The sequence below is a fragment of the Melospiza georgiana genome, chromosome 20 (genome assembly GCF_028018845.1).
Source record: "Melospiza georgiana isolate bMelGeo1 chromosome 20, bMelGeo1.pri, whole genome shotgun sequence".
Lineage (NCBI taxonomy): Eukaryota > Metazoa > Chordata > Aves > Passeriformes > Passerellidae > Melospiza > Melospiza georgiana.
The window spans coordinates 2350669-2368749 of record NC_080449.1 but is presented as its reverse complement, the minus strand read 5'-3'; the positions used below and the strand labels follow the sequence as shown (position 1 = coordinate 2368749).

At 51.8% G+C, this 18081-nt stretch overlaps 1 protein-coding gene across 1 annotated transcript in view; it reads left to right on the top strand.

Annotated features, from left to right (window-relative positions):
• The window catches only part of ZNF618 (zinc finger protein 618), a 152227-nt gene extending 134567 nt beyond the window's left edge, over positions 1–17660 (top strand). Inside the window, exons 14-16 of the mRNA XM_058038491.1 lie at positions 2643–2720; positions 8096–8200; positions 8963–17660. Of these exons, the coding sequence (XP_057894474.1) occupies positions 2643–2720; positions 8096–8200; positions 8963–10476 (1697 nt within the window). The 3' untranslated portion in view covers positions 10477–17660. The remainder of the gene's footprint in view (positions 1–2642; positions 2721–8095; positions 8201–8962) is intronic.
• The last annotated feature ends 421 nt before the right edge of the window (positions 17661–18081 follow it).

The following is an 18081-nucleotide window of genomic DNA, read 5'->3' as shown; positions in this document are numbered from 1 at the left end:
TCTGTATGTCTTTGTGTCAGAATTATTTAGAAAATGCTTTGGCATTTTCAGAATATGACATTAGCTTTTGATATAGGTGGTGATTTTGTTTCCAAATTTGGACATTTCTGGAGTAGAACAGAAGGGGTATCTTTTGGAATTGAGATGAAAATCAACACAATTTTTCTGAGAAGAATCACAAATGAGAGATTTTACCAGTTCACTGGGTGCACTGAGTAGCAGAGATTTGTGGTGCCAAAGGGAGGAGTTTGAGATGAAGAGCTGTGGAGACCTTGGTGGTCACAGCCTGCTGGATTGTGGTGGTTTGACAGGAAATATGTTTTCTGAGATGCTGTAGTTAGGCTAATGAGTGCTCAGATTTTAATACTGGCACTTGGTTTTGCAGATGGGAGAACCCAGAAGAGACTGGACAGAGGTGAGGGGGAGCCAGGCAAGGAGAGAGCTAGAAAAATATCTCAGGTTTGTGCTGATAAAATAGCTGAGAATACAGCAGGAGGGAGGTGAAGCTGCTCAGGGAGACAAAGTGAGCTGAGAAGGAAATGTGAGTGCAACAGGAGAGCAAAACGAGTGTGGGAGAAGTGCAGCTTGGAGAGTGCTGGTTGATGGGGGTTTGCCTGCTGCTGGGGCTGTGACTGAGCTGTGCTGTGCTGGAACCTGCTGCCAGGGCTGCTGCCAGGGCAGCTGGGGCTGTGTGGGCACAGAAGGGCCCTGGCCCTGCCCTGCTGAGTGGGGCACTGCAGGCAGGGGGGCAGCAGGGAGAGCAGTGAGTGCTGAGGTGTCCATGGCACAGGAGAGCTGCCAGTGCCCAGGGCACCGTGGGGTGACACCCGGGCTGGCAGCACTGACGGGTACAGCAGGGCCTGCTCTGCCCTCTGCTGAGGGGCAGGGGCTCCAGAGAGGGGCACACAGCCAGGGGCTGTCAGCAGCAGGCAGCAGGCTCTCACGAGTGTGGCTGCTTTCATTCATTAGAACATTCATAGGTTAATTTTGACCCTTGCAGGGGCAGTCAGGCCCCCTGGGTTTGAGGCATTCCCATCTGAGCAGTGTGGGCTCCATGAGCAGCACAGGCACAGGTGTGTCTGTAACACAGCTCTTTGGCATTGAAATACAAGCCCAAGAGGGATGGTTTGCACCCACAGGGAGCCTTCTCCTCTCTGACAATTAAAAACAAGTGGAAACAATTAGATTGCATTGTACCTCTTGTGGCATTGTACCACAACCACCTCACTGCTGATGATTTCAGCAGACACAGCCAGTCACTGCTAATTCCCAAGGACTGAAATCCCCATGTGCCACTCAGTTGTTCAAATCTTCTCTTTTTTCCACAAGCAGTTACTTAAGTACCAAATTTCCAAACTTCCATGCTGCAGCAAGCCCAGGAGCAGCATCACAAGCAGACACAGTGAGTTCAGGCATTGAGCACAACTCCAGGCAGAGCTGGCTCCATCATTCCAGAGGCTCTGGGTTCTCACACCATAAAAGTACAGGCTTGTTCATGTTCTCTTTTATGTTTTTCCTCATGGATTCCTCTGACCTTGAGGTGGATTCTGGGGTTTTCTCTCTGAGATAGACTTCTCACAAGGTATAGGCAGCCTTGTGCTTCCCTGGGCTTTGGTTCTTCTGTCCTGGGTGCTGGTACTTCTGCTTATTCATTGATACAGAATCTGTTTTTCTCCTCAAACTCAGCTCTAGACTTCTGAAATATTGTAGCAATAGACTCTGCTCCGTGTGTGTGCCAGGCATTTGTATCCACAATTGTTCATATGCCACATGTTTGTGCATTCTGCTGCTCTGGGACAAAATGCCCCAGTGAGAGCTGGCAGTGCTGCTGTGTTCCCAAATTGCAGCACTGTAGTTTGGGATCACATCTGTCATCCAATGCACTCTACTGATGCTGTTTAGACAGGCAACTGCAAACATTTGCTTTTAGGTTAATTCAGTGGAAGAGATGCACTTTCAACATAGAACAGGGCTAAATGTATCTTCCAGCTGACCAGGGAGCTCTGCACCCAGCTCTTTCCTCACTCCAGCTCATCCATATTGCTCTGGCACATGGCTCTCCTGCTCTGCTCTCAGTCTTTGGGCACGGGCCTGGTTCCTGTGCTCCTGCCCTCCCCCTCTGCTTCCCTGGCATCCTGCTGCCACCCAGTCCCTGGTGTCACTGCACTTGGTGACAGCCACAGAGCCCCAGCTGAGTTCCCCCATGGCACTGCTCCACCCCCAGCCTCTGACTACAGCATTTGTCACAACCCAGTGCTCCTTGTCTCACTCAGGAGAGGCAGCAGACACTGGAGAGGACAGAACTGGATGGAAGATGAGCCCAGCAGGCTTTACTCCCAGCACAGACCTGCAGGGACACGCTCAAGGCAGGCTGCAGCAGCCTGGGCCAGCACACCCTGGCCAGTGGGCAGCCTCCAGGAGAAACCTGTGCAGGACCCTGAGATGGCCACCATGGCACCAGGGGCTTGCTGTAGTGCCCTGCCCGTGCCCTGGCAGTGAAGTGCAGCAGGAGGAGCTGCCCAGCCCAGCCCAGCCCAGCCCAGCCCCGCTCGCTGTGCCCACAGCTTACACACTGAGGTATGCACCTGTGCTGCTTCCTGCAGACTCTGTGTAATTCTTCTGAACTGATTTCTCCCAAACAGAGCCTTACACCTGTGGAGCTTGTGGAATCCAGTTCCAGTTTTATAACAATCTCCTGGAGCACATGCAGTCCCACGCAGGTAAGCTGGGCACTTGGACTCGCTGCAAGCAGAGAATAAATTCTGTGCTGCTGCCTGGTGCTGACCCCAATGTGTGTCTGTAGGGCTCTCAGTGCTCCCCATTCCCACAGCCCCATCATTTCACTGCAACAAACACAGTCATCCCTCAAAGGCTGGAGCAGAGGCTCAGGGTCTGTTGTACAGTTTGCTCCTTTCCATAGGGACAGAGGGAGTGTGCCACACTAGCTCAGAGTCCATCACTGCTCATTGCCTTTATCCAGAGCCAGCAGAGAATCCTCACTGTGTAACCTCCTCCAGCAGGTTGAATACCCCCTCCTGCTCTCATGGAGCAGGGCAGCAGAGCCTTTGCCCACACAAGTCCTGTGCCTGTGTCTCCTGGAGTTCTGCAAAGGACTGAAATGTGTTCTCAGAAGAAGAATTTGCCATTTCAGCAGCTGTGTTCAGTTCCCTCTCAGCTACCTACAAATGAGAATTCTTAAGAGTCGTTCCAGTGCTTTGTTTCTAAGTCACTGCTTTTGTTTCCTGTCTTGATACATAAGAGATGATTTTAAAATTTCAAAGCCAAACCTGTTTCAAAGACAGCACTCAGCATATTCAAAAATGTAGAAACCGAATTCATTTTATATTGGCAGATTTTTTTGCTTTTTTTTCCCTCTTGAATTCAATTGAACTAACATGGTTATAAGAACAATTAAATCCTTTGACAGACCTGTGTTCTCCAACAGACAGCTGCTCTGTTGAGATGCAGATGCAGGCCCTGAGGAAAGTGGCATGGGAGGACAAGAGGCTTGAGGAAAAGCATATTTTCCTTTCTGTAATAATGTTAATCAAAGTTCTTATCTTGCTCTTTATTTTAGTTTTAGTCCTAATTTTCATAGTGTCACTTGAGTTCTTCATCCATGAGGGTCCTCTATTCCATCTTAGTTCCTGCTGGCAAATCTTAGTGCAGGCTTTGTGTGTTGTTCAGCAGCTACTTTATTTGTCATCTGTGTGATTTACACGAGGCTTTGAGAGCTGTTTGTGAGCAGAAGGTGTGAGTTTGTGTTTCTGGTAGGGCACTGGGGTTCTGTGCAGTACTGGGACTCTGTGTTCCCCAGGGAGCAGTGGGCTCTGCTCAGGGCAGGGCTGCCCTCACTCCTGGCTGTGGCTCTGTCCTTGCTGTCCATGGCAGTTCTGCTGCCTCCACACTGTTCTGACCATCCTGTTCTTGCTCTGGGCTCTGGCACTGAAATGGAGCATGTGGAGTCACAGCTCTGGGTGACACCGAGCACAGGAGGGGACAGGGGCAGCTCACTGAGGGCTCAGCTGTTGCACATTTTAAGCTGGTGCTACCTGCAGCTTCCTCACTTGTTTCTTCTTTACAAGTGACTCATGGGGGTGGTGCTGAGGGCTCCCTGTGAGGGTGGGCAGGCCCTGGCACAGGTGCCCAGAGCAGCTGTGGCTGCCCCTGGATCCCTGGCAGTGCCCAAGGCCAGGCTGGGCAGGGCTGGGAGCAGCCTGGGACAGTGGGAGGTGTCCCTGCCATGGCAGGGGTGGCCCTGGATGAGCTTTGAGGTCCCTTCCCACCCAAACCAGCCTGGGATCCTGTGGTTGTTCACCTGGGTTACTTTGGCCACACAACAGGGTGGAGGGAGCAGTATCTGTGATAGTCTCCTGTCACATCACAGCTCTGAATGGGTAAATCCCCTCTGCCCAGCTCAGGATTCTCTTGGTAAGCTGTGTTTTCTCCTTGCTCCCTGCTCTGTTTGCAAGTCCCCTCCTGTGCCTGGCTCCTCCTGCTGAAGTCTCACTGGTGCAGTGACAGGGAGGTGTCCCAGGTGTCCGTGTCTCCTTCAGCTGCTTCCTGCAGGGCCCCTGAGGCTGTGCCCATGTCAGGCACTGTCCCCTCTGAGCCTCACAGTGCCTCACACTGTCCCCTCTGAGCCTCACAGTGCCTCTCACTGTCCCCTGTCCCCTCTGAGCCTCACAGTGCCTCACACTGTCCCCTCTGTGCCTCACAGTGCCTCTCACTGTCCCCTCTGAGCCTCACAGTGCCTCTCACTGTCCCCTCTGAGCCTCACAGTGCCTCACACTGTCCCCTCTGAGCCTCACAGTGCCTCACACTGTCCCCTGTCCCCTCTGTGCCTCACAGTGCCTCTCACTGTCCCCTCCCTGGCCTCGGGGGTGGTGCCTGGCAGCCCTGTGCTCACAGCTCTGGTTGAGGGCAGAGCCAAGCAGAGACAGGAGCCCCGTGGGCAGCGCTGGTGGGTGCCCAGCTCGGGGTGAGCTGTGTCTGCAGACAGCACTGAGGGCACACAGGGCCTGCAGGTGCCCTGGCAGCACTTTGTGCCCTCAGGCTGACAGGAGGCTGTGTTAGGTGAGGGTCGGTCTCTTTTCCCCGGGAACAGCTGACAAGGGCAAGAGGAAATGGCCTCGGGTTGTTCCAGGGGAGGTTTAGATTGGAAGGGTTCTCAAGCACCCTGAGGCCAGGGCAGGGGTGGGGTCACCATCCCTGGAGTGCTCAGAGAACACCTGGATGTGGCATCAGTGGTGAATGTGCTGCTGGGCTGGGCTGATGGTTGCACTAGATGATCTTAGAGGTCTTTTCCAGCCTAAACAAGTCTGGGATTCTGGGGTCTCCATATCCAAGAGGCAGCATTGCCCCAACATCTCTGAAGTGTGGGAGTGCAGGGACCTTGCAGTGGTCAGCAGAGCTGGTGGCACAAGGCAGGATGCAGGGGCTGGGGACTCAGGCGTGGCAGTGGTTTGTCCCTGCTCAGGGAATGTTTCATTTCAAGATGCAGAAAGCCAAGAGGCCACCATGGGTCAAATGCTCCCTCAGTTCACGTGTTCAGCAGCCCAGTTTGCTCTGTCCTGTCTAATACAAAGGGCTGACCTCTTCCAGTGGCTGTGCTGCCTCCCCTGGACCCTTCTCACGAGGGACAGAAGCCAGGGAATGTGCTGCTGGCCTCCAGAAGCAAAATCAGGCACATTCTGCCTCTTGAGTCATTCAGAGGGCTGAGCCCGGAGGCTGGAAGGTAATAAGGAGAGATTATAGCTTCATAAAGCAGCTACACAGTGAGGAGAAGCAATTAGAATGTAAATTGGGCGCTGAAAGGCAGAAATAGAACAGCAGAACACCAGGCAGAGGAATTTGTTCTGTAATTACACTGAACAATATACAGCTTTGACTCCCTTTAGAGTACTTTGTTCAGGTCGAGTGCTGCCATATAATGCCCTTCCTACAATCTAGGCCTAAAAAAACAAAAGGAGGACTAGGCTGAACCTGGATTAAAGGATTGGAGGCATGAAGAAAAATTAAGAACCATGATCTGTGTAGTTCACAGACTGCCTGATAAGGAAGATGAGGGTGAAATGTACAAATCTCATTAATGCCACTCTGAATGCCAGCAGATATTTGTATATAATAAATCCCCTATTATTAGGAAATAGATAAAAGAGTTATGGTGAGGAAATACAGAGGGTTTCTCCCCTACCCATCCCTCACCAAGACATGGAGGGCCTGAACCATGAGCAAAGTTAGCAGGCAAAGTTATCCAGCATTTTCCTTTGCCCACGCACAGATGTTTGGAGTTGAGGACAATGGTGACATTGGCTCAAGAGCAATTAGTGTGGCAGATGCTGGGGGAAAGGTGATGTGTCCCACGTGGTCACTGGTGCCCTCTGAGTGCTCTTCACATCTCTGCACACCTGCAAAGTTCAGCCTGTGGCTGCAGCTGGGCCTGGCAGCACTCCCTGGGTGCCCAGCCTGGCCAGGGAGCTCCCCGGGCACACACAGGCCCAGGCAGGGCCAGAGGCTGTCCTGGGCCATGGCCTGTCACTGGGGGACTGCCCAGCCTGTGCCAGTGCAGTGCCCACTGAGCAGCCTGTGCCAGGTGCTGGGCACTCTGCAGTGCCTGCACTGAAGGGCAGAGCTGCTCACCTGGAGAGGAGCCCAGCCCTGGAGCTCCATCACAGCCCTGCTGCTGTCCCTGCTGGCACACATGGAGGAGAGCAAGGGCAGCTCTGCCCTGTCCTGTGTGTCCTGCTGCCCCAGAGCAGCCTGGCAGAGCTGTGGGTGCCTCAAGGCACTGCTCCAGCTCGTGTTTCTCTGCCCAGGGCACAGGGCAGGGTCACTGCACTCTGTGCTGCTGTCACCAGGCTGCAGGGGCTGCCACCTGAGCTGGCAGTCTGCACTCCCTGTAAAATCACTGGAGACTCAGTGACTCCAGGTGAGTTCAGGTGGTTCTCACCATGGTGGTTCTCACTCCAGGAGAGGATCCAGTTCAGCCTGGGTGAATGAGTGGCACCCTGAGTGTAAAAGGAGCCCTAATGGGCCACCTCAAGGAGAGGTGTGTCTGACAGGTGTCCAGAATTAGTGTGATGAGTCCGGCTGTGATGAGCAAATGGCCTGTTCTCTTTTCCTTGGTTTTATTTCCATCCTTCTGCTCAGCCTGGTCATCAGTCTCTCCATCTTTCTGCTTCCTCTTCCAGCCCATTTCACTGTGCACTGTTCCTTCACAGCCTGTTTCACAGCACCATTTCATACTGAAGCACACTAAGAACTAGAGAATTTCCTCTGGAGGGTGGGGAGAAATTCTTGGGGCACCGGAGAGGAAAACACGGATACAATACAGACTTTACTGATCTTGCTTGCATTTTCTTGTAAGATCCCATCAGAGTGGCAGCCAGAATGTTTAGCCCACTTACACACACAGAAATGGGAGCACAAACACAAAGACTTTGGGGCCACTTGATGTCTGCAGCCTCAGGGGGGGATGGCCTTTGGCCCACACTCCAGAGACTTTGGCTTTGTGTTTGCAGCAGGGAGAGCCCCAGAGGAGATGGGCCCTTGCTCTTCACGGGGAAGAAACCAGACCTGAGGTTTACAGTGAGACCCTTGGATCCAGAGGAGCTGAGCACAGCTTGCAAACCAAAGTGCTTCCCAGAGAGAACAGGGCAGCCACCTGCAGTGCAGGAAGGGGCAGGGAGGGGACAGAAGGGTCAGTGTCTGTTCCACCTCATTTCAGAAGCAAATGAATGGCCCAAGTCAGGCTGAGCTTCCATTGCTCCTGGTGTGCAGCTTCAGCTCCTGAGGAGACATTCCCCAGGGTGTGCTGATGGCATCAACATCCCTGGTGCACTGAAGAGATGTGGCACATTTCAGCCACGTTTTGGGGAGTGGTAGGTTGTGAGTCCAAAGACAGTTTCAGGGTGCCTGAGGGGGCTGTGTGAGCTCACTGAAAGCTGCCTAAAAGCCAAGAGAGTGTGGTGGGTTGTTGTCCCCTTAGTTAGAGGAGCCCTACATAAATGCTGAGCAGTTGAGTAGTTTCCTCTTCTTTGTGCTTTAAGCATTATTTTGTGCTTTGAACCCCTCCCTGTCTCTTGCCTCACAGCTGACAATGAGAACAACATTGCCTCCAGCCAGCAGCCCAGGTCACCTCTCCCCGTGGTTGAAGAGAAGTGGAAGCCACAGCTCCAAAGAAATAATGCCAACAACAGTACGTAGCAGCTTCTCACTTTGTCCCTGTCCAACAGGAGCCTCAGGAGAGCAGCAGTGATGGACACTGCACAAGGCCCTTGTCCTCACCAAACTATATTTGATTTCACCTTAAATCATGTCCTGCTTGGCAGAGCAGAGTACCCCTTCCCACTACAGGAGTGCAACAAAGAACCCTGGGGTGGTTGGAAAGGTTTGTGAGGAAGATGCATTTGGTAGCTCCTGCAAGAAGGTAACTTCTGATCCAAAGTCAGACTTTCTGGCCTGGAGTTAAAAAATTAATCCAGTCATCATGGTGTGACATAGGCACAGGTGCCCAGAGCAGCTGTGCTGCCCCTGCATCCCTGGCAGTGCCCAAGGCCAGGCTGGGCAGGGCTTGGAGCACCTTGGGACAGTGGGAGGTGTCCCTGCCATGGCAGGGGTGGGACTGGATGGGTTTTAATGCCCCTTTCCAACCCAAACCAGTCTGGGATTCTGTGATTTAATGTCCGTCTTTCCATCTGGGCTGAGTTGTGACCATCCCCACACCAAGGACAGGATGCAAATCTCCTCCCTGCTGCTGTGACAGGAGCAGGGCCTGTCTCTGGAGGTTCCTCAGTCCAGAAACCCTGGGGGAACAAACCCAAGGTTGGAGTTGTCTCTTCCATCATCTGGGCACGTCCCACCTCTCTGGGGGCCCTGAGAATTGTTCTGTGCCTTGTGCTCTCTCCTGCCGTGGTGTTGCTGACCTGGCCCTTTGTGTGCCCGCTGTGTCTCCCTGCAGCGCCGGCGAGCGGCTCTCTGGGGAACAGCGCCATCCCGGAGAAGGAGCGGCAGAACATCGCCGAGCGCCTGCTGCGGGTCATGTGCACCGACCTGGGCGCGCTCAGCGTGCTCAGCGGCAAGGAGTTCATCAAGCTGGCGCAGACGCTGGTGGACAGCGGGGCTCGCTACGGTGCCTTCTCCGTCACCGAGATCCTGGGCAACTTCAACACCCTGGCTCTGAAGCACCTGCCTCGGATGTACAACCAGGTGAAGGTGAAAGTCACCTGCGCCCTGGGCAGCAACGCCTGCCTCGGCATCGGGGTCACCTGCCACTCGCAGAGCGTCGGCCCCGACTCCTGCTACATCCTCACCGCCTACCAGGTGGAGGGCAACCACATCAAGAGCTACGTCCTGGGCATTAAGGGCGTGGACCTTCGAGACAACGGTGATTTCATCCACCACTGGGTGCAGAACGTGCTGTCGGAGTTTGTGATGTCGGAGATCAGGACGGTGTACGTGACCGACTGCAAGGTCAACTCCTCGGCGTTCTCCAAGGCGGGCATGTGCCTGCGCTGCTCGGCCTGTGCCTTGAACTCGGTGGTGCAGAGCGTGCTCAACAAGAGAACGCTACAGGCTCGCAACATGCACGAGGTGATCGAGCTCCTGAATGTCTGTGAAGACCTGGCGGGGTCCACGGGCCTCTCAAAGGAGACCTTTGGCTCCCTGGAAGAGACCTCCCCGCCGCCCTGCTGGAACTCGGTCACCGACTCCCTGCTGCTCGTCCACGAGCGCTACGAGCAGATCTGCGAGTTCTACAGCAGGGCCAAGAAGATGAACCTCATCCAAAACCTGAACAAACACCTGCTCAGCAACCTGGCAGCCATCCTGGCGCCGGTGAAACAGGCCGTGATCGAGCTGAGCAACGAGAGCCGGCCCACGCTGCAGCTGGTGCTGCCCACCTACGTCAAACTGGAGAAACTGTTCACTTCCAAAGCCAACGACGCTGGCGTGGTCAGCAAACTCTGTCACCTCTTCTTGGAGGCGCTGAAGGAGAACTTCAAAGTTCACTCGGCACACAAGGTAGCCATGATCTTGGACCCTCAGCAGAAGCTGCGGCCCGTCCCGCCCTACCAGCACGAAGAGATCATTGGCAAGGTCTGCGAGCTCATCAATGAGGTGAAAGAGTCCTGGGCAGAAGAAGCAGAATTTGAACCTTCAACCAAGAAGCCTCGTGCAGCAGGGGAGGCCACAGCAGCTCAGGAAGAAGATTGGTTTGGGAAAAGTGAAGTCTATGATTATTTGCAAGAACCTCTCTTCCAGGCCACCCCTGACCTGTTTCAGTACTGGTCGTGTGTTACCCAAAAGCATACGAAACTAGCCAAGCTGGCCTTTTGGCTCTTAGCAGTGCCTGCTGTGGGTGCCAGGAGCGAATGTGTAAATATGTGTGAGCAGGCACTCTTGATCAAAAGGAGGCGGCTACTCAGTCCAGAAGACATGAACAAACTCATGTTTTTGAAGTCCAACATGCTTTAAGACTTTAATTAACAAAACTTTAAAACACTGTTCCAAACAAAGAAAAAGAAATTTAAGTTCTAAACACTGTGGACCTCATTATGAATGCCCCTGGAAACCAAGTGCTTTTTTATATATATATAAAAATATAAATATATATAAAATTAAGTTTGAAAGGAAAGCTGAGCACAGGAGAGAGACAGCCCTCTGCCAGGAATGTGCTCCTTTCCATAGATAGTGTGTGGACTTGACAGACTTTCTAATGTTTTCAAGTGGGCAGACGAATGGGAGGCTGATGTTCTAAAGTCTTCAGGCAGCTGAGATCTAAAGTGACTTGAAGTTTCTTTTGTTTCTCCTCCACCCCACCTTTCCTCTTGTCCCCTGGGCCATCTTGCCATGGATAATCAGACTCCATTGACCAGACCAGTTCTGCACTGGACTTTGCTCCTTTGAATAACTGTACACCTTGAGGGCACTTGGCTGCAGCCTTCTTGGCATGGTGCGTGAATCAGGGCAGCTGTGTTCCACCAACACCGGCATCTTTAGAAATCAGGAAGGGAGGCTTTAAGGTTTTTGATTCTTAATTTTATTTTTAACCTTTCCATATCCTTTTTTTTTTTTCCCAAAAAACAAAAGTTACTCCTCTGTCTCTGCTCCCAGTTTTGAGTTTAAAATGGCAGCAAGTGATTATAAGTTTGATTTCAAACTAAGAGAAATGGTTCATGGCAGAAACTGTCAGAAGTTGTTACGTTTCTTGGCTTTATATTTTTTTACAGCAGAACTTCTTTTCTGAACTCCCGGTGTTAATTATCTTTTCTGTGAATTTTGTACGTCAAGTGTTCTCAGACTTGTTCTAGAGTAGTCCATTTGCAATTAAATGATGTTCTTATGGGAACCTCAGCAGTTGTTTATGTGGCAAAGCCTAGAAACCAAGAAAAGCAAATGGTGACAGCACAGGTGGCTGTGGGCCACCAGTAAGCTTGCCAGGTCTGCCAGAGAACCCTTGTACCTAAAGATTTTTGTTTAGAAGTGTCTCAGTGACACACAAACCACCCTTCCCAAGGCCAAGGACAAACCAAGGTGTATGATTTTTCAGGGGAACAAAGCTCACCAGTTTTGTCAAACTGGGGTTTGAAGGAAGCTTAGAGAAGTGCATGGGCTCAAAGATCCTTCTGAATGTAAGTGCTCCTGATTGAGTGCAAAGAATATCTTCCCCTTTTTGTTTGGAATGGTTTCCTCTAGTGGCACGAATGTCTTTTTGATACCTACAGTGCATTACACTACTTGTTCTGTTGCTGACCTGTTCTGGCCAGGAAGGCCACGGGCCCCGAAACTTTCACACGTAACTGGCTCACCCCAAATGCAATTAGAGATCCCCATAACCCCAAACCATCTGGTCACTCTGCTGTCCCCAAGGCCAGAGCTCCTGCAGGCACAGCTCCTGGGCTGCTGGAGAGGCTCTGCCAGCTTTGGTGCCTCTTGGACAATTCCCAACCTCTGGTGCCAAACTGTGCATTTTTCACTGCTGGGACTTGTCTCCTGGAGGAAAACTGAAGCAAATTCTTCTTTTTTCAGCAGTCTCCTGGGCTTCCAGGAGCTCTGGAGCTGCGGTCCCAGTGGTGTGGGAGGGTCAGGAGGAGGGACTGGCCCTGCTGAGAGCAGGCTGGAGCCCTTCAGCAGCACAGGGAGTTTGCTGCTGGCTGGCAATGCAGGGGGAAACTGGAGACCCTCTCTGCAGTGCTGCTGTTGAGCAGATGTTAAACCAGGATCCCACCTGCCCAGCTCTGGCTGTAAGAGAAGTTGCAAGTTGCAAGACGTGAGAAATAGCAAACCCAATCTCTCAGGCTTTGTGTGCAGATGCCTTGAACCTCACAGGCACTCCCTGACACTGCACTGCCACAGGACTCAGGGGCACAGTTTGCACACTGGACCCTTCCCCATGCCAGGCTCACGAGGACAGACCTTGGCACCAGCTGTCTTGCCCTTTCCAGCCCTTTCAACCTTCCATTGCCTTGAGGCTGGTGTTTGGGTTGACCTCTCAGCACTGTTACTGCCATCAGACCAAAACCATTGTCTCCTGAAGTGTTAATTTTTGCCTAAAGCACACGGCCTGCCACATGAACAGGAGCTGCCAAGGCAGAGGCTCCTGGACTCCTGATTTCCCTGTCAGTGGCTGATGGAGGGGTTGCTGTAGGGCCAGCTTTCCTTCTTGCTGCTTTTGTTTTCTCCTGTACAAATCCTGCATGCCCAGCCACCAGGGCAGGAGAAACCTGTGGCAGACAGAAATGAACCCTGAGTGAGTGAGATGTGTGCCAGGCCCACTGGTACCTGACAGCAGGAAAACTTGGCTGGTGCATGTCCCAGAGAGGATTAGCTGTGGGCACAGAGGTACCACACAGCTCAGCTGATGGCACAGGGATCAGGATTGGCAGCTCCTTCTCCTAATGGCACGTTACACCTTTTTGTGTGGCTCACCTGAGACCCTGAGAGCTCTTTGGTGCTCAGGGGAACATGCAGAGCCCTTGGATTCCTTTGGAAAGACAGCTCCAGCCCCAGCCCTCCTTTGCTAAGGGACATGTAGATGATTTCTGTGGAATTTGTGAACTCGGGCTCACGTTGTCTGGTGAGAAGTGGGCAGAGTTAGCACAGCTGTAAATCCCTGGAGCTGAGTTGGGCAAAGTGCAGGGATTTGTGCCCAGCAGTGGTGCAGACTGAGGGCCTGCATGCAGGAAGGCCACAGCCACCCCTACCTCCCATCCCACCTCCCCTTTCCCTTCTCACACTGTGGGTTTGGCACCAGAGCTGGCGTTTGCTGGTGGTGCTGACCAAAGAGAGGGATGGACTGGCCCTCTCCCCCATCCCAAAAACTGCCCCTCTGAGGCAACTTCACTTGGAGTTGCACTAATGATGGGTGTTAAGCAGTGAAGTCAGGCAGATGAGATTCTCCCAAAGACTTAAAAACTCAGCAGCTGCAAAAGCAAGAGAAAAACCTAAGGGCCTAAAGTGGAGCCTTCTCAGAGGTGGTGAGGAGAGGGGCTGCTTGGCCCCTTCTCCAGAGACTCAGTGCAGGAAGGTGCAGCTTTTCCTGACTTGCACATGGCTGCAGGGTGCCCAGCTCAGAGGAGCTGCTTGTGCTGGGCTGCTCCAGGCTCTCTCTGGGTCACTTGGGCCTCAGTAAAAGCAGAGAAGCACATCTGGAGCACATGCAATTACCTTAAATGCCAAGTTTTTGCTCTTCTTCCTTCTTCCAGGCTTGAATTCACATTCTGAGGAGCAAAAGTACTTTTCCAAGGTCTGAAATTTGGAAACTCTTTGTTCCCGCTCTTTGGTGCCCCAGAGGTGTTGTAGGGAGCAGCCAGGGTGTTGTAGGGAGCTCTGCTGGTCCTGGGCTGGGACACTGCTCAGGAGAGGCTCTGAGTTTGGCCAGGGCTGTTGTGAGGTTCTGCTCCCTTGGAGCTGGGAGGAGAAATCCTCAGAACTGGGATCATCCTCTGGTGGGTCATGTTGAGAACTTGCCTTCTGCTTGTTGGTTTTCTTTAATCTCCCTTGTGAAATGTGTCAGGGTGCAGGAATGGTGTGTGGCCTTCAGGCATCCACCTGTTCTGCTGCTGACTGTGCCTGACCTTGCAGACTCTTCCTGGCTTCACAGTTTGCTTTGGGAGCATTCTGACCTTCAGATGGGGAGCAAGCAGCACCAGGTGAACCCCAAGAGGGAAGGGCCTGTCTGAACACTCTTGTTAGTGAAGAGGGTGGGACAGAGGCAGAGCTCTTGAGGAGGTTGTTTCTGTGTGGAGCAGCAGCCAGGAGGTCAGGAAGGAGCTCTCCTGCCTCTCAGTAGGCAGTGGTTGTGTTTGGCTTGCAGGATGGACTTGCTGTCCTGCACCTGGGTTGAGTTGAGATGGAGGTGAGCTTCCCTTTCTGTCCAAGCTCTCTGTCTGTGCTGAGGAAACTGCTGTGGGTGGGTTTGAACTGGTGCAATCTGTAAAACTTTCTGTGACAGCTGACTGTGGGCTCAGGTTTTGTCTAACTCAGTTGTTCCTTCATTGCTGGTTAAGCCAGTTTAACTTGAGCTGAACTGGTTTAAGTGTCCACACAAAGCACCTGCACTGGTTTATCTGTGCTTGCTGGGCAGACAGGATGTCCAGCAGCAGCTCAGGGAGTCATGACCCTTATGTGACTTTTGCAAATGAATTTGCAGCAGATGCTCTCAGAACCTGGCAATGACTGAAAATAGAGGGGAGACACTTCTGGAAATGACTTGAGCTCTAAATGGTGGCATTGGAGTGTCCAGTGAGATGGCTCAGGTGGGTTGGGTGGTTTTTCTCCAACTGTCTGCAATAACCCAGAAGGTTTAGCATGGGAAGGAATTACCAAAAATGTTTGTGTTGGTGGCTAAGTCTGCTCAGAGGAACCAGTTCCATTCTGGCCATGGTGAGCACAGGACAGGGGACTGGAACCTCCTGCTGCTCCCACAGTGCCCTGGGCATTTCTAGGCAGCACCATGTTACTGGTGAATCAAAATGCATTAAAAGAGCAGCCAGGAAGGTTCTCCAAGGCTGTGAGTGCTGCTCTGTGCTGAGGAGAGGCTTGGATTGGATTGCTGATGGCACCTCTTGGCTGAGGGAGAGGCAGAGGCTCCTGTGAGCATTCACACAGGAAGGGACAAGCTGTTCCCTATGGAGTAATTAGGAGTAATGGGAAAAAAAAAAAAAAGATACTAAAGGCAGATTCTGGGAAATCTCTTCAGGGAGGAGAGCTCTGTTCCTCTGGGAGGGGTCTGAGGGGAAGGTTTTGAGCCCTGTTGCTGAAGACAAGGCTGCAGAGTGAAGCTCACTCCATAAACCCTTGGCTGGACCTTGCCAAGAGAAAAGGAACTGGGTGTAGGGGTGGGAAGTGCCAGGTTCCTGCCCAGAGCCCTCCAGGAGGGTTCACAGAGCCTTTTCCTCCTCATCACCAGCAGCAAGGCCTTGCCAGCTCTCAGTGCATCCCTCAGCCAGTTCCTGCAGGGAGGGAGGCGGCAGAGGGGAAGCTGCCAGTGGAGGAGCAAATGTCCTGTAGGATCAGTGTGGGGAGGGTGTTCAGTGTCTGCTGCTCCTGCTGAGCTTTCCTCTGCTGCTCCACGGCCTGGGATCCCCTGGGAATGCCCAGAGCCTCCAGCTGAGCCCCGTGCCCTGTCAGACCTGACGCTGTCGCTCTGTAGCAATAAGAACTCCCTGTGTGTGTGGGACCTGTCCCCTCACTGCTCTGTCACCTCCTGGCGCTTCTGGAAGTGTCCCTGAGCAAACCCTGAGGCTCAGCTGAGCTCCTGGGACAGTCTGCTTACGCTAGGCCAGAAATGGTGAACCAATGACAGTGGGTTGCCCTGAAATTTAATTGTATCTATTGAATGTTTGTGGGATTTCTGTTTAATTTCAGGTTTAGTTTGGCTGCTTAGTTGAGGTTTTTTTCCTGTTCTGAGTCCTTTGTAACTCGACAGGAGAGTTTTGCTCACATAGACAACGGTGTATCCATAGACCCTGAGGGGTTCCTTATCCATAGGCAGCTGAGTTGGAATTTTTGGCTCCTGAAACAAGGAATGATGACTGGCAGGATTTTATGTAGCATCCCTGACAGTGGGACCCAGATGAGCAACTCAGGCTTAATGATGGGAATATTGTAGGAATATTGTTGATGACACGTCCAACCCTTGCTTTTTACAACCAAAGCTCCTTATAAAGGCACTTCCAGCCTCACTGGCCTCAAGTCCTTGTTCTCACCTCCCAGGGGTGGCAGTCTCTGCAGTGTCTGTGGATAGGCTGGGATTGTTTCTTCAGTGGGCTGGGGGTGTGGGAGAAGGGACAACTTTTCCCCTTGCTGTGTAGGACCTTCCCCCTCAAGGAAGGAGATGTGTTCTGGAAGGAGCAGCAGATTTAGGAGCTGTTTTCCATGGTCCCTTGAAGCTTGCTGGTACTTTAATACTCCTTTTTCTGAATTGTTTGAAGGAAAGCTGGTAGTGGATGACCTGCCCAGTGGTGGCAGGTGGCAGCCCAGGCTGTCAGTGGGGGGACACTCTGCCCAGGCCGTGAGGATTGTGGTCCACGCCGTAGCCAGACAGTGTCATGGTGACAGCCAACCATCAGGAGATCCTTGTTTGCAGCCAGTCTGAAAAGAGAAGCTGTTCCTCACTCGTGAGTTCCATTTCCCAAACCTCCTCCTGGGAGCTGAACTCGTTTCATCAAGCAAAGGATTTAATGTTCTCCTGCCCCTCCTGGCCCTCCCTGCCCTCAGTAACTCGTGTGCATTTCCTTCCTTTCTGTAGATGCAGATGTTCTAGGCAATACCACAGAGCACCCGCGCTGCGAGTGCGACCATGTCATCTTAAAAAATACAAAAAAAAAATATACAAAAAATATACAAAAAATATCTTTTTTAGGCCAGAGTTTTCTACAGGTATTAATGAATATTTTTCTTAATCCTTATAAGTTTTATGTGTTTAATATTTCTTAATACCGGTAGCATTAATTTATACTTTTGTAGCAACACAATATTTTTATAAACCGCCACCGCTGGCTTTGTCTTCATAACGGGAAACGTGCGGGCAGCTGGCCCCGCGCTGTACCATGTACTGTATTTAAAAGGTTATCTAATGTCACACTTGCTGTGTTAATAAACAAAACAAAACCTGTTTGAAGTCTCATGTATTGTTGGTGTGGATCAAATGACTCACTAGACAGCAATATTGCACGGGGTTGAGTTGCTGATTTTCATTGTGATATGCGAACACTTGAGGCCAACTCAAGTTCTGAGGTTTTTTTTTTTTCTTTTTAGGATTTTGTTTTGTTTTTGTTTTGTTTTGGGTTTTTTTTCAGCTAAATAAATTCAGTGCTGTTTGAAACTTAGACTGACGTCAAATGAAAAGGATTATTAAAGAAAAAAAATATCGAGGTGTTTAAATGTTGCTGTTTTTACAAGTCTGTTGCTGTCTGAATGGAAATATTCCACGAGAGGAGGAATAGTTCCACTTAGCTTCCAAAGGGGCCGAGCTCCAGGCCAGAGTTCGGTTATTTGGAAATACCTTAGAGACATGTTTCTGCAACATTCTTTTCAGAATTGATGCCAAGGCAGAAGACAAACTGTAACTGTAAGAAAGCATCCGTTGCTTGAGGATTTTCATGTCAGTGTTGTATTTATGGTTTTACAATAAAACAACCTTTAGGGGAAAAAAAGTGTCTGGGTTTTTTTGTATTTTCTGTGTTTCAAGCTTGTGACTGGGACATCCCCAGTGCCATTGTGAGGGGGGAAACGTCCATGGAAGTGACCTGGCTTCCAGCAGGGGTGTCTGACAGATCCCACAGAATCATGGAATGGTTTGGGTTGGAAGGGACATCCAGTTCCACCCCTGCCATGGCAGGGACACCTCCCACTGTCCCAGGTGCTCCCAGCCCCAGTGTCCAGCCTGGCCTTGGGCACTGCCAGGGATTCAGGGGCAGCCACGGCCTCCCAGGGAACAATTCCTAATTCCCAACATCCCATCCATCCCTGCCCTCAGCCATATGAACTGAGCAGCAGGACAGCTCCACACCCCACATCCCTGGGGCACTCAGAGCCCCCCAGAGCATTTCCCAGAGTATCCTGTGTCCCACACTC